The 13,293-nt window shown below is 35.0% G+C and overlaps 1 protein-coding gene and 2 long non-coding RNA genes across 7 annotated transcripts; 2 read left to right on the top strand and 1 right to left on the bottom strand.

The window, feature by feature from the left end:
• The first annotated feature begins 345 nt into the window (after positions 1 to 345).
• On the top strand, positions 346 to 955 carry LOC121256768. 2 transcript variants are annotated; one of them, XR_005939062.1, is made up of 3 exons: positions 346 to 443; positions 544 to 612; positions 757 to 955. It is a non-coding gene; the product is annotated as an uncharacterized LOC121256768 (long non-coding RNA). The 2 variants fall into 2 exon arrangements; XR_005939063.1 differs by having other exon boundaries at positions 710 to 955.
• Positions 956 to 4,518: 3,563 nt separating this feature from the next.
• Positions 4,519 to 11,021, top strand: LOC121255706 (serine carboxypeptidase-like 34). Of its 2 annotated transcripts, none has more exons than XM_041156191.1 (10): positions 4,519 to 4,927; positions 8,414 to 8,524; positions 8,634 to 8,729; positions 8,851 to 8,943; positions 9,241 to 9,329; positions 9,475 to 9,771; positions 9,943 to 10,088; positions 10,239 to 10,331; positions 10,447 to 10,552; positions 10,679 to 11,021. In XM_041156191.1, exons 1-10 carry the CDS (start codon positions 4,633 to 4,635, stop codon positions 10,826 to 10,828), a joined length of 1,476 nt encoding a protein of 491 aa, XP_041012125.1. In that variant the 5' UTR covers positions 4,519 to 4,632; the 3' UTR covers positions 10,829 to 11,021. The 2 variants fall into 2 exon arrangements, with proteins under 2 accessions (XP_041012125.1, XP_041012126.1); XM_041156192.1 differs by lacking the exon at positions 4,519 to 4,927 and adding an exon at positions 8,089 to 8,278.
• On the bottom strand, positions 10,297 to 13,265 carry LOC121255707. Of its 3 annotated transcripts, XR_005938843.1 has the most exons (6): positions 13,110 to 13,264; positions 12,280 to 12,344; positions 11,261 to 11,456; positions 11,049 to 11,153; positions 10,639 to 10,875; positions 10,297 to 10,533 (listed from the first exon to the last, which is right to left on the bottom strand). It is a non-coding gene; the product is annotated as an uncharacterized LOC121255707 (long non-coding RNA). The 3 variants fall into 3 exon arrangements; XR_005938844.1 differs by lacking the exon at positions 11,049 to 11,153 and having other exon boundaries at positions 11,789 to 12,344; positions 13,110 to 13,265; XR_005938842.1 differs by lacking the exon at positions 11,049 to 11,153.
• Positions 13,266 to 13,293: the final 28 nt, after the last annotated feature.

The raw sequence follows: 13,293 nt of genomic DNA, 5'->3' as shown, positions 1-13,293 counted from the left end.
TAGATACATTCCTTTCTTAATTTTGTATTTTTTGTATGTGTGCATTGTTACCCGTTCTAACACCGTGCATGATTGCAGCTCCCACTAATGCCACATTTTCCAACAACTTTTATGTACCCGCCGTCGACTAATGCGGAGAGTTCGGGCCATGTTCAACAAACGAACCAGGTATATTCCTTTCTTAAATTTTTTTTTTGTATGTGTGCGTTGTTACCCGTTCTAACACCGTGCATGATTGCAGCCCCCACCAATGCCACATTTTCCAACAACGTTCATGTACTCTCTGTCGACTAATGAGGAGAGTTCAGGCCATGTTCAACAAATGAACCAGGTATTTTCCTTTCTTATTAAGCCCACATGTTGTCCGAGGGAAAGGGAGGCCGCCAACAAAAAGGAAGGTTCCACCTGTGGAGAAGGCTGTGACTAGGCGAAAGAAGAAACAGGTAATAAATTTTTATTGATATTAACTACGTCCTATTTCTTCCTATTGCATGCATATTTCTTTCTAATGGATGTGTATTTCTGTATCTGAAATTTATTTAGACACGCCGGAAAATATTTGATGATACATCCGAGCAATGTGAGGTATCGGAAGCTCCAAAAAGTGGTCAGGTAATACATTTTTATGCGTATAAATTCTATATTGCTTCCCACTTAGTTGATAAGCAATTTCTAATGATTATTTTTTTGGTATCTTAAATTTATTAAGATATCCAGTGCAGACAAGAATGATTTTGTTGTTCTAACACAATGCAGTACTGTCGCACAACCAACGCCACCTGACAATGAGTAGATGCTCCAAGAAGACTGATGTATTTTGGGACACTGTAATATCCAAGATTGTAGTTTGGTCTTTGTAATGTTTAATGTGTAGGTTGGGAGACTATTATGTATTTTGGGAGGAAAAGCAGTTTTTATGTGTAATGTTTGGGAGACTATGATGGTTTATGTGCAATTTGAGAGACTATGACGTATTTTGATATTTTGGGTGTTGCCATGTATTTTTATCGATGTTGGAAGATTGTGATGTTTTTTTATTTTTTTTATCGTAGGAAAGTATGATAATACATGGGATTCATATATGTTATTTGTTCCAGCCATGCATACATGTTATTTGTTCTAGCCATGCATACATTGTTATCTTGGAAGGTTTGAAAATTGTTTACATTAGTGGGTGGTGACCACTTGTTTCTTTACAATAGTGGGTGGTGACCACTTGTGAGTGTTTGTGTGAACTTTGAGTAAGCCTGTGAATAAATAAGGATCATACTTGAAATAATACTACATGGGATTCATTAATACAACCAGGTACTATTAACATAAGTTAATCCGAACTTGTTCAAAATACATTTATGGTCGAAGCCAACCAAAAATTATTACAATTGATAACACCCAATAAGTACATAATAATATCCGTGCACATCTATTCTCTACGAACTACTTTTCAATTTTCTCCTCTTGCTTGTAAAGGACACATTGTTTGTCAACTAGTTTATCTTTCGTTTTCTGAACTTCATACTTGCGCAAGAATAAATCATCCTCCCTTTTCCGCGCTGCATTCTCTCTTGTGTGAATTTTCTCCTCTACTAGTGCAAGTATATCTGCCCATATAAAGAATTGACACCTTGCTTCTCCCTGCATACAAATTGTCAATTCGGCTAACATAAAATATGACAAAGAGAAAAAGTAACACAAAATTATGATAAAAAAATATAGTTTACTGTGTTATACTTCGGGCAGGCGTAAAATTTCCTTTCAGGATTTTTGCTAGTATGAAAGGTCTTTAATGGGACTTTCAAGCCACACCAACAAGTTGGTGCTTCCATTTGTAACTCATCATCAACGCATGATGATTGACTCGAGGCCATAGGTGATCTAAATGAAACATTGAGCATATTCAAATACATCATCATCGAAAACAGATTCCATACAAAAAGATTTGAAAACAACACGTACATTTGAAAGGTATATCTGAAGTACATATGGAAGAGATTTGAAAACATAGAATTGATTGTAAAGGTAATGCTAAGGTCTAAAGCTGATTCAAGTGCTAAACCAGGTAGGTGCATAGCTAAAGCAATTGAACTTACCTTGTCAAAAGAACAGCAGCCATCACTTATTGCCAAACCCAACAATTCAACAACCACTAAATAACCACTTATTGCCAAACCCAACACTTCAACAAACTGTAAAAATATTTTAAACTTTTCATCACACACTCTCTAACTCTTATCCAATAAGGTTAATGGAGTTGTTCTTTCACTGTCCAAACCTTATTCCAAACCAAACAAAGAAAAAGAAACTAAATAGCAAAGCAACAACTTGCCCCAACTTGCCCCAAATGTTATTGGTTGTGATGGATTGTCCTCTTACATTTGTAATCTTGAATCTTGCCCCTGTAACTCGTTAAAAGAAAAAAGGCCAACAAATTGGGTTTTGCACCCACGAAATAATCACACGGATATATACTACCTAATGCAATGCTGCTACCTTTGCCTAAAGTTGTTTTTTGGTGCATGCTTCTCAACTTTGTTGATTTAAGGAAAACATACGGGAGCTAGCCTAACTCATTTCATGTCTGAAGGACAACTAAAAGTTCAATATTCTAGACAAACTGGGATTAGTGATCAAAGGAAAAACAAGGAGATAAAAAATGACCCAAGTTTTCTGAGCCACCATATACTTGCAGAATCATAGAAAATCACTTCATTTTCATTAGCAAGGCCAAGCTTAATCTCAAGCTGTAACACTTATAATAACCCCCAAAGTCGTGGGGGTAATGCTTCAAAGACTTGTAAATAATAATGTATGTATCATACACTTCAACAACCAGTAAATACTGGCAAAACCAACACTTCAAAAACCATTAAATAATGCAAAATCAACACTTCAATAACCACTTCAATAACCACTTCAATAACCCAACACTTCAAACAAGTTCTTTATGAAATTCCATCATCAAACAGAGTATTAAGAGCATTAGGGTGGCTTCAGGATGACATTTTTTAGAGGTTGATAGCCTTAATCAAGCACATGATGCCTCAAACCATTTTCACCGCTTATGCAAAATGATACTACAAAAATGCTACACGCACAGAATCCATGCGCACGGGCAAGACTCATGAACAATGGAATTACTACTCGACTACAACAGAGAAAGTTCGCACAAAATGAAAGAGGGATTAGCAGCTTATTGTCGTGGAGTGGAAGATGCACACCAATAGGCACAACAATGCAGCACTCGAAAATGGGAGAGAGAAATGGTGTGGGGTTCTGTGTTTAGGGTTTCTGCACTTCTCAGAGAAAGACGAAGGATAAGAATCGAAGTGGGGAAATCCACGGGTTTTCTGCGCTTCAGAGAAAGTAAGACTCGAAAGGTGTGGTCACACGAGCATTTCTCTGCGTCTGAGATGGATTCGCAGATGGAGGGGCAGAAGAAGAAGGGAGGGGGGAGGGCAGAGAGGGAGGACAGAAATGAGGGGAGACGGATTCGCAATGAAGGGGGAGACAGGATTCACAGATTGAATTAATTCGGGGGGTCTCGACCGTTACTCAAAACCCAGTCTGCCACATCAGCTAGTGTGTGGAGTTGGAGGGTAGACCGGCTTTGGAGTATATTAATTGTTATTAAGGTCTTGCTTTAGACGCATGGAATGCTAAGTCAACAAGTTAATTTGAGGGATCTAAATGATAAAATTGTAAAAACCCAAGGAGCAAAATGATCAAATGAAAATATATGGAGCAAAAAGTTAATCATGCAAAACTACAGGACTGATTTTATAACTTCTTTTTGAAAAATGAAAATTCATAATTTTCATTAATAAATCGACAATATGACTCCTAGCTTGCTGTTCAGCAAGATCAACACTATCGCAAGATAATCTTCCATCCAGACTTTCTCAAAGTCTGAAACCAAATATTTGCTGAGAACTTAAGAGATTAATTTCATGTCTTGCGTAAAAGTAAAAGAACTCGTTGATCATTATTTTCGTGCTAGTGATGATATGTACATCATGTCTTGAGTCAATGACACGGAAGTTTAACTAATTTCCAGATAATCTACAGATCAGTACATTAATTCATAACATTCATGATTAAGCTGGTGCATGTGTTTGAAAGATTTCCATGCAAATTAAGCATTATATATATATATATATATATATATTGACTAGACAGACCGCAGATCTCGTCCTTTCGATTTGATATATAAGTACTCCATGAAACAAAAAATCTCAAGCTAGCTGTCGATTGAAAAGAAAAAGGATCACTCCCTTCTGCATAAAGGCACTACTTTCAAGTTCTAGAAGTGATCAAATGGGCCCTTTGTTTTTAATAGAAGCAACAATTTCAAATTAAAATTCCGACTATATATATACTGGCAAAAGCATACTTCCAAAACGAAATGCTTCCACGGCTATATGGAATAAAGTCATCATGAATATTTATCATGTATGGAATGGAATGGATCTTTCGTATTATATAAAAGATATTGACAGCCATACATATATATGTGCCTTCCAATCCTTCCCTATTTAAACCATACAGTCTGTACGTTCGTTGTGTGTTTGTTTCTACGTGTTAATTTTGTGAGAGAGAGAGAGAGAGAAGATAAGGCCGAAAGAGGTGGTCCTAATGGCTTTCTCTCCATTCTCTCTGAATGTCTTCCTTTATCTTTTGCTTGTAATTTTCATGAGTTCAGGTACAAAAACTTCAGCAAGGTCTGAGCCAGCTTATACTCATGATGAAAGCTTGGCCCAACAAGAAGCAGACAGAGTGCATAGACTTCCAGGCCAGCCTTTGGTGAACTTCAAGCAATATGCAGGATATGTTACTGTCAATCAAACTCATGGAAGGGCACTCTTCTACTGGTTCTTTGAAGCTACAGATAAACCAGAAGGAAAACCTGTTCTTCTCTGGCTAAATGGAGGTATATATATATATATATATATATATATATATATATATTAGTTTTCATTCAAATTTAATTTAATTTATGGAAACCTTTTTAATTTCTTTTTTTCTTTGTTGTAGATATATAATCATCACATATATATCTAATATATATACTGTGGCTAAATGGATATATATATATATATATATAATATAAATTATTAATATTTATCTCTTCCCATCATTTAAACTTTTAAAATAACTAGTACTATTATAGACGTAAAAACTCTTAATGTTATCTCATTGTTTAGATTAGGCAAGCTCTCTCTTTCATCACCTGTTGTCGTTATTAGCTCATTACTATTAATTATCATTCGTCAATTAATTTCTGTTGCTGTCATCATAAGGCCACGCGTACGCATATGGTTATCGGTCTTTATCTGTAGTAATGGTCTAAGAAAATGAAGCCTCCAACGAGATGTTCAAATCATGAATCATGAATCTACTTGATTAAGCACAAATGCATAAAATAATATAATAAGCAATTAAACATCTTAATTATCAGAATACATGAATAATATTAGCAGTACACATGGCCGAATATCGATGGAGACATTTTATATATATATATATATATATATATATATATATATACACACACACACATATATATTTATATGTAGCATATTATATAGATGATCAGTTTCTTCTTTAATTTACTTTACAGAACATAAAGTATACAAAATCGTTGAAACATAGACTATAATTTAGGTGTATTAGCTAGCTACCTGCATGTTGATCTTCATTATATATATAAGCTAGGCTGGCAAATTACCCTGCATGCATGCATGCTACGATTAATATTTTTGAATACCATGTTCCTGAACACGTACTATTTTAATCATGAAGATGAGACCACGTTCAAGCAATTGGGACTACCATCATGATATATATATATATATATATATATATATATATATATATCTCCTTATACTTTAAAGCGTCTATCACCCAATAAATAGTATGAGCAGTAATAAACAGTACTCTTATTTTACGTTTTTCTTTTTCTTCCCTCTCTACATCCTCATAGCAATACTCTTCACAAAATCACCACAACAGATCACAAAATCACCACAAAAATATCACAAAATCACCATAACAAATCACAAAATCACCACACAAAATCACTGCAACAGAGCATGGGGTAGTCGCCGGAGGAAGGGGAGCTCGATGGTGGTGGTGCGGTGGTGTGGGACAACATACGACGGCGGTATGGTGGAGAAACCGTGTAAGACCCATTCGGGAGAGGGAGTTGCGGGGAGACGAGGGCTGCCGTGGGGGCTTCAACGGTGGCTTGGGTCCATGGGGGTGGTTGCCAGAGGAAGAGGAGCTCGATGGTGGTGGTGCAATGGCGTGGGGATGGCGTACGATGGCGCTATGGTGGAGAAAATGTGTGAGACCCATTCGGCAAAGGGAGTTGGGGGAGAATAGGGTTGTCGGGGCTTCGACGGTGGCTTGGGTCCATGGGAGTGGTCGCCGGCGTGAAAGGGAGTTGCTGGTAACCAACGGTGGCTGAGAGAGAGAGAGAGAGAGGGAAAGGGAAATGGGGGCTGGGCTGTGCACAGCTAAAGGCTGAAAGGAAAATTGATTGGGCTAACCAGACAAATGTGAATCATTGAAATCCAAAATTAATTAAAACAAAAACAAAAATATTTAATAATACATATCATGAAGCCTAAACCAGACACATAATTGGTGACCCAGGTTTGAGTTTAATATGGCATTCCAAATGAACTTTGAATAGATAAGTATTTTTGCATAATTGGGTTTTAGATAGAAAGAAGAGTGTTATTGCTTTCAATTAGTATATCATATACACAAACAACCAAAGAAAGCAAATGAGTGCTTAACTATGCAAATGGGAATGAATTATTTTATTACACAACATAAAAGTAGAGACAAATGGTTCATCTGATTCAAGTACTGGGAAACTGTGGGAGTGAAGAAATGTGAATGAAACAACAATAAGCATGCTAGTTTTGCAATGAAAATGTGTCTTTGGCATATTAAAAATGAGTCATACTAGGCTGCTACCCAACAATGACTGCTAAGCATTCCGCCTAACACAAATTTGTATTTGTATTTTTTTCTTCTTTTTCTTTTCATATTTTTTTAATATATATTTACATATTTTTAAAAAATAGAAAAAAAAATACATCAATATATTAAAAGCCTCTTTCTCAATCATAGTAAAAAAAAAATTTAAATACATGAGCAATCAAAATAAGGGGGCAAACTCAGGCGGCATACTAGTATTTTCCATTAAAAATACATGTAGTGCACCATGTAACTGTAGGTTGCAACTTGAATGAGCTATATTATCCTCATTTACCTGAGTTTTTTTCTTGTACACTAGATATTTATATTTTTGAACAATTTATTTTATAGTAATACAGGACAAACGTGTCTCGCACGTAGCTCCACTGCTAGTGTGTATATCTATATATATATATGTATATATATAGTATTAATTAATCTTTTAGTCAAATTTCTGGCTAGTAAAATAACGATAAATCATAATATTTGAGATATTAGAAACCTAACCTTTTGGATGGCCTAACTAAGGTCCATAAATCTACACATACACCATATATCTATTTCACATGGAAAATATATTACACTATACAAAAAAAAAAAAAAGGTACTGAATATACATATGAGTTGTGAAGACTCATTTAATTGCCAGTTTTGTTTTTAAATACAAATTTTAAATTTCAAATTTCATAATTTACAGCATATTAATAATTGACATGTGGAGAAATAAGTTTTTTAAAAATTTTTCTTTAAGTACAAACAGCATTTTTCATATACATATATACATGCATCATGATTAGGGTGTTAAAAAACCTGGAAAACCTCGAACCATTAATTATTATATATATATATAAATATATTATATGTATGTGTATTTATGAATTTTAATTAATTACAGTCGAGGGATGCTTTTGGAATCCCTCACTATAAAAATTAAATGCTTTTTCTGGATAAGATTTTTCATCCCAAAAAATCAATATATTCTTTTGGAAAAAGCTAATCGAATCGTGTAACTCACATGCATTAATTGCTGGTCAGTTGATCGTGGTAATTAATTTACGAATAATGGTTCAAATAATTTTTTTCCTGTATTGGGAGGCAGTAGAGTAATTCAAAACATGGTTGGCATATATTGCGACAAAACCACTCGTGGGAAAAAGACCAATTTGTTGTAGTGATATTAGTATATATGTGTGTAAAACATGACTATATATAAGTCAATGATCTATCTATCTGATCAACAGAAAAATTATGAAATACATGATGCAATACATTATGATCGATGATCGATCAGGTTAATTTTCAAAGAACTGTATTAATCATGTATGTATGTATGTATTCTCGTACTTAATCTATAAAATCTGTATTAATCATGTATGTATGTATGTATGTATGTATGTATTCTCGTAATTAATCTATAAAATTTCAGGTCCCGGGTGTTCATCCATAGGGTTTGGAGAAGCAGAGGAGCTAGGTCCTTTCTTCCCTGAGAAGGGAAGCAAACCAAAGCTAAAGTTCAACCCATACTCATGGAACACAGGTTGGTATCGAGCAGCTAGCTAACTTTCTTTGAAACTAACAGCTTATAATACAAATTATTATATTAATACTACTGATCTTGTATGTATTTTTCCTTGTGTTTTTTACAGCTGCCAATTTATTGTTTGTTGAATCTCCTGTTGGAGTCGGGTTTTCCTACACCAATACTAGTAGTGATATCAAGGAACTTGGCGACACAGTTACAGGTAATTAATATATATATATATACCATTTTTATATCCTCCCCAAATTACATCCCATCCTCATGATGATGATAAGTTGCTTTTCCTGTTCTGATGCATTAATGCTCTTCATTTGTTTGGTTAGCTAAGGACTCGTATACTTTCCTAATAAACTGGTTTCGAAGATTCCCACAGTTCAAGTCTCATGAATTCTACATTGCTGGAGAAAGCTATGCAGGTAATTAGTTAATATCTTCTCCAGACAGGAATCATAGATAATATTCATTTAATGTAAAATATAGTATATTTTAGTCATTATCATTGTTGATGTTATATCCCGATCATCGTTATTTATATAAATTTTTCATCATCTTTTTGGCATGTATGCATACCTTAATTATATGCATCATGCAACATGTGTGTGTGTGTGTATATATATATATATATATATATATATATATATATATATATATATATATATATATATATATATTGGTTATCTTTAATAGATATGCATGGTATATTTATGTTTCAGGACATTATGCTCCACAACTTTCTGAGCTTGTTTTCGAGGGAAATAAGAAAGCATCGAAGCAAGACTACATAAACTTCAAAGGATTCATGGTGAGCATACTTCCAAGGACAACATTAATTATAATATGCATGATGCATGCATGTGTATCATCAATAATCACGTACGTACAATATATATCTAGCTAGCATAATTAATTAAACACCGGCTGGTGCCTGATCATGAGGTAAAACGCAGATTGGGAATGCGGCGATAGACGACGAAACAGATCAGACGGGAATGATCGATTATGCATGGGATCATGCGGTGATATCCGATCGCTTGTACCATGACATTAAGATCAAGTGCAACTTCAGCCAAAAAAACACATCCAGTGACTGCGATCAGGCTCTGGAGGAGTACTTCCAAGTCTATAATATTATTGACATGTTTAGCTTGTACACTCCTACTTGCGTTGGAAACAATAGCAACAACATCACAAGGCAGCAGTACCCTTTGATCCATGCTATCTCTCCCCATCACTTTTCTAAATTCGTAAGTTCTCAAATCCTTAACTTGGTCGTGCAATACAGTACACTCATTATGATTTTAGAAAAAATACTATCAAACAGCTACAAAAATATAAGAAAGCAAGATAACATGATCTTGAGGACTGTTATACAAGAAGAATATGATTTTTCTAGAGAATTTTCTATTGCATTACAGGATGGGTGGTACAAGATGATCAGATCACGGGCAGGTTACGACCCTTGTTCATCAACATACACTACAGAGTATTTTAATAGGCCAGATGTTCAAGAAGCATTGCATGCCAATGTTACCAAAATTCCCTATCCATGGGTTCATTGCGGGTACATTCTGTATAAATCCATGCATATATCATATCTTGACGAACATATCCCAAAAAAAAAAATCATGAACATGTGAAGGTACTTATAATATTTCTATATGTATTGGCTAGCAAGGTATGAGTTGATCTGTATTAATTATTTTATGTACAGCCAGAACATCACGTTTTGGGAGGATTCACCAGCCTCAATTCTTCCCACAATAAAAAAACTTGTCGATGGGGGTCTCCGCATTTGGATTTATAGGTAATCCAAAAATGTTGTATACATTCATTCAACTCTCTTAACTTTTACTAGTTTGTGGCCAGTACTACCACATATATGTAGTCTAAAATGCAAAGAGTATTTATTCCTTTGGCAGTGGAGATACCGATGGAAGAGTACCGGTAACCTCAACTAGATACGCATTGAGAAAGCTTGGATTGCGTGTTCTTGAAGATTGGACTCCCTGGTACAGCAATCAGCAGGTAAATTTAGTTCTTGTTTGTTTACTTACAGAAAAAATAAATTATTTTCAAAGAGTTTTCTCATGTTCAGAGATAGAAACACGTACGTTTGACTGGAATGTTTTGTATGTATGTTGGATTGAATAGGTTGGCGGTTGGACAGTTGTGTATGATGGGATTATGTTTGTAACCATCAGAGGTGCGGGTCATGAAGTTCCAGTTTTTGCACCCAAACAGTCTCTCCAACTGGTTACACACTTCTTGGCCAATCAGAAATTGCCATCTGCACCATTTTGATATTGCTAGCTAGCTAGCTAGTTCATACTGCTTCAAGTTTTTTCTTCCTGTATTATCACATCAGAAAAGAAAGTCCAACACTATCAGCATTGATTTGTTATCTAGTATACAGTGAATATGAAAGTTACAACAAACATGAGCTCCAAGGACTCAAAATTAAACATGAAGCCTTTGACTTTATTTTCTCTCCTTCCTCAACGGTTTATCCTACTTTACTAACCCAAAAACCTAGGACCAGCCCCCGAAAGAAGCTCCTTGACAGCATCTTTTCCTATCATAACCATCTCTTCATGAGCATATAGGCCTTTTCTAGATGTTTCCAGTACTACAGTAGAGAGAGAGAGAAAAAAGAAATTGCAGTGTCAAAGAATATTACTCCTTGAATGGAGACAAAATGAGTAAAATATCCTCACTGAGAAAAGATGTCCATACCACGGGTTCCATCTGGGGAAGCTACCAAACCCTTTAAATATGCAATTGCCATCCTCATCCTTGTAAGCATATCCGGCAATGGGAGTGCGGCAAGATCCATTTAAGGTCTCGATAAAGGCCCTCTCAGAGGCAACTGTAAGTACTCATGAGGAAGTACTCTTGTTTCCTTATGATTCAACGAGGCTATGTAATTAGCCTGCAAGGGAAAACTAACAATAGTAAAAAGAGTAGTTCCAAGAGGCAGAATGAAATCTTTCAGACAACTGCTATAAGGTAATGCTTGAGAACAACATAAATCTTGATATTAAGTTAGATATCTAAATATATTAAATGGAGTAACTTATCAAAAAATATATTACATGGAGTAATAACACACATATTAGCCTTTTACATATCTTTTTATAACTCTGTTTTCAATAAAGGGCAGTTATGTAAAATTTTATATTCAAATAAAAAAAAACGTTAGTATTATTTTTTATTGGCACCAAGTGTCCAAGAACAAAGCCTCAACTAGTATTGAGGGTGCACCTCGGTTAATTCTCCCAGTTTGATGGCCCCTATAAATTGTATGCACTCAAGAGGATTTGAACTTTAGACCTGCAGAGAGCGTACCACAAAGACCAAGGCCCAACCTCCAAAGAAAACAACTCTAGCACTTCCATTGATTTATGAAATCACTTCCGATTCTTTCATTGCACAAAAGAGATACAAGTAACTTGGGGGTATTATATGATTGGTTGATATCAAAAATATGCTATGAAGTGACACTATCACATTGGTTATTGTAAAATGGGTTGTAAAGTATTTGAACAAATATAATTATTCATATTACAAACACCTACCAAAACAAAACAAAACAAAAAACATTGACAAAAGAATCAGCAGCATTATTGCTGATGTGAAAACGCACTTATTGCTCCAACATAAATATAATAGGAAGCACTCCATATAAGCATATTTTTTGGTTTGGGTCTTAGAATGCATGTGCCCTCACTCCTCAGTAGTATAATTATACTAACATTGTATGCATGTCGCTATTTCTCTATAGATTTATCCAACATCCTCTTATTTTCTCGCAGAAGTTCTGAAGATGAAAAAAATTCACAACCATGAAAAAAACTAGTTAATAAACGATTAGTAGTTCCAAATAAAGCTTAATTGTAACTAAGAGCACACAATCCATCATCTCCAATAAGTTACCATACACATATAAATATAAGCAACAACCCAAAAATGAAGCTACAGATAACAAACCCAATCGATCCAAGCATGCACATAAAAACCAGTTATGTCATATGGAAAACAAGGCATACGATGGACCCAGCAAGCCCATTTATAACAACGCAAACAAGTTTGTTTTCTTTTCAAAAAAGTTACGTGCTTGTATTTCAAAAATTTTAAAACCCATTATGATTTAGATCATACCAAGTCAGCAGCAATATTGTTTTACTTTGCGAATCGGGCTCGTTACAATTAGATTGTGCTGTGGAGCGGTAAAGTAATCTACAAGATACTCATCCGATAACATAGCCCCGGGCCTAGTAATGATAAATTTAACACACAACATCGACTCCAATTACAGAAAACCACAACCAAATAAAAAGATCAGGACGAAGTAATCAAATATAGTAAAAACCTAACTCTGACCGCAAATCTGATTCCTAGCCGAACACCACAATCAAATTAATTAAAAAAAAATCAGACTGTGCTTCCACACAATATAATAAATTAACCTATAAAATCATATAAATTTGTCAGAATTCAAATCCTCCACACATATATACAAATCATGTTCTTTAACAAACGACAACACAAGGAAGGAAGAGAAAGAAAGGTAGGAAGAGGGAACCTGCGGGAGTTTTTCTCTTGCTGAATAGAAAGCTCATGGCGATCGAAGAGTACTACAGCGCTTTAGAAAGGAATCCGGATGATGGAGGTATTTGATCGTTCTTTTGGCTTTCCTGGAGCAGATACTGTTGATCGTCCAACTACTCCTTTTACGCGGTAGAGTTGTTAATGAAGGGAATTAACAA

Source organism: Juglans microcarpa x Juglans regia, chromosome 3D (genome assembly GCF_004785595.1).
Source record: "Juglans microcarpa x Juglans regia isolate MS1-56 chromosome 3D, Jm3101_v1.0, whole genome shotgun sequence".
In the NCBI taxonomy this organism is placed as follows: Eukaryota; Viridiplantae; Streptophyta; class Magnoliopsida; order Fagales; family Juglandaceae; genus Juglans; species Juglans microcarpa x Juglans regia.
Note: the sequence above shows the minus strand (reverse complement) of the source record. Positions and strands in the feature narration are given on the sequence as shown.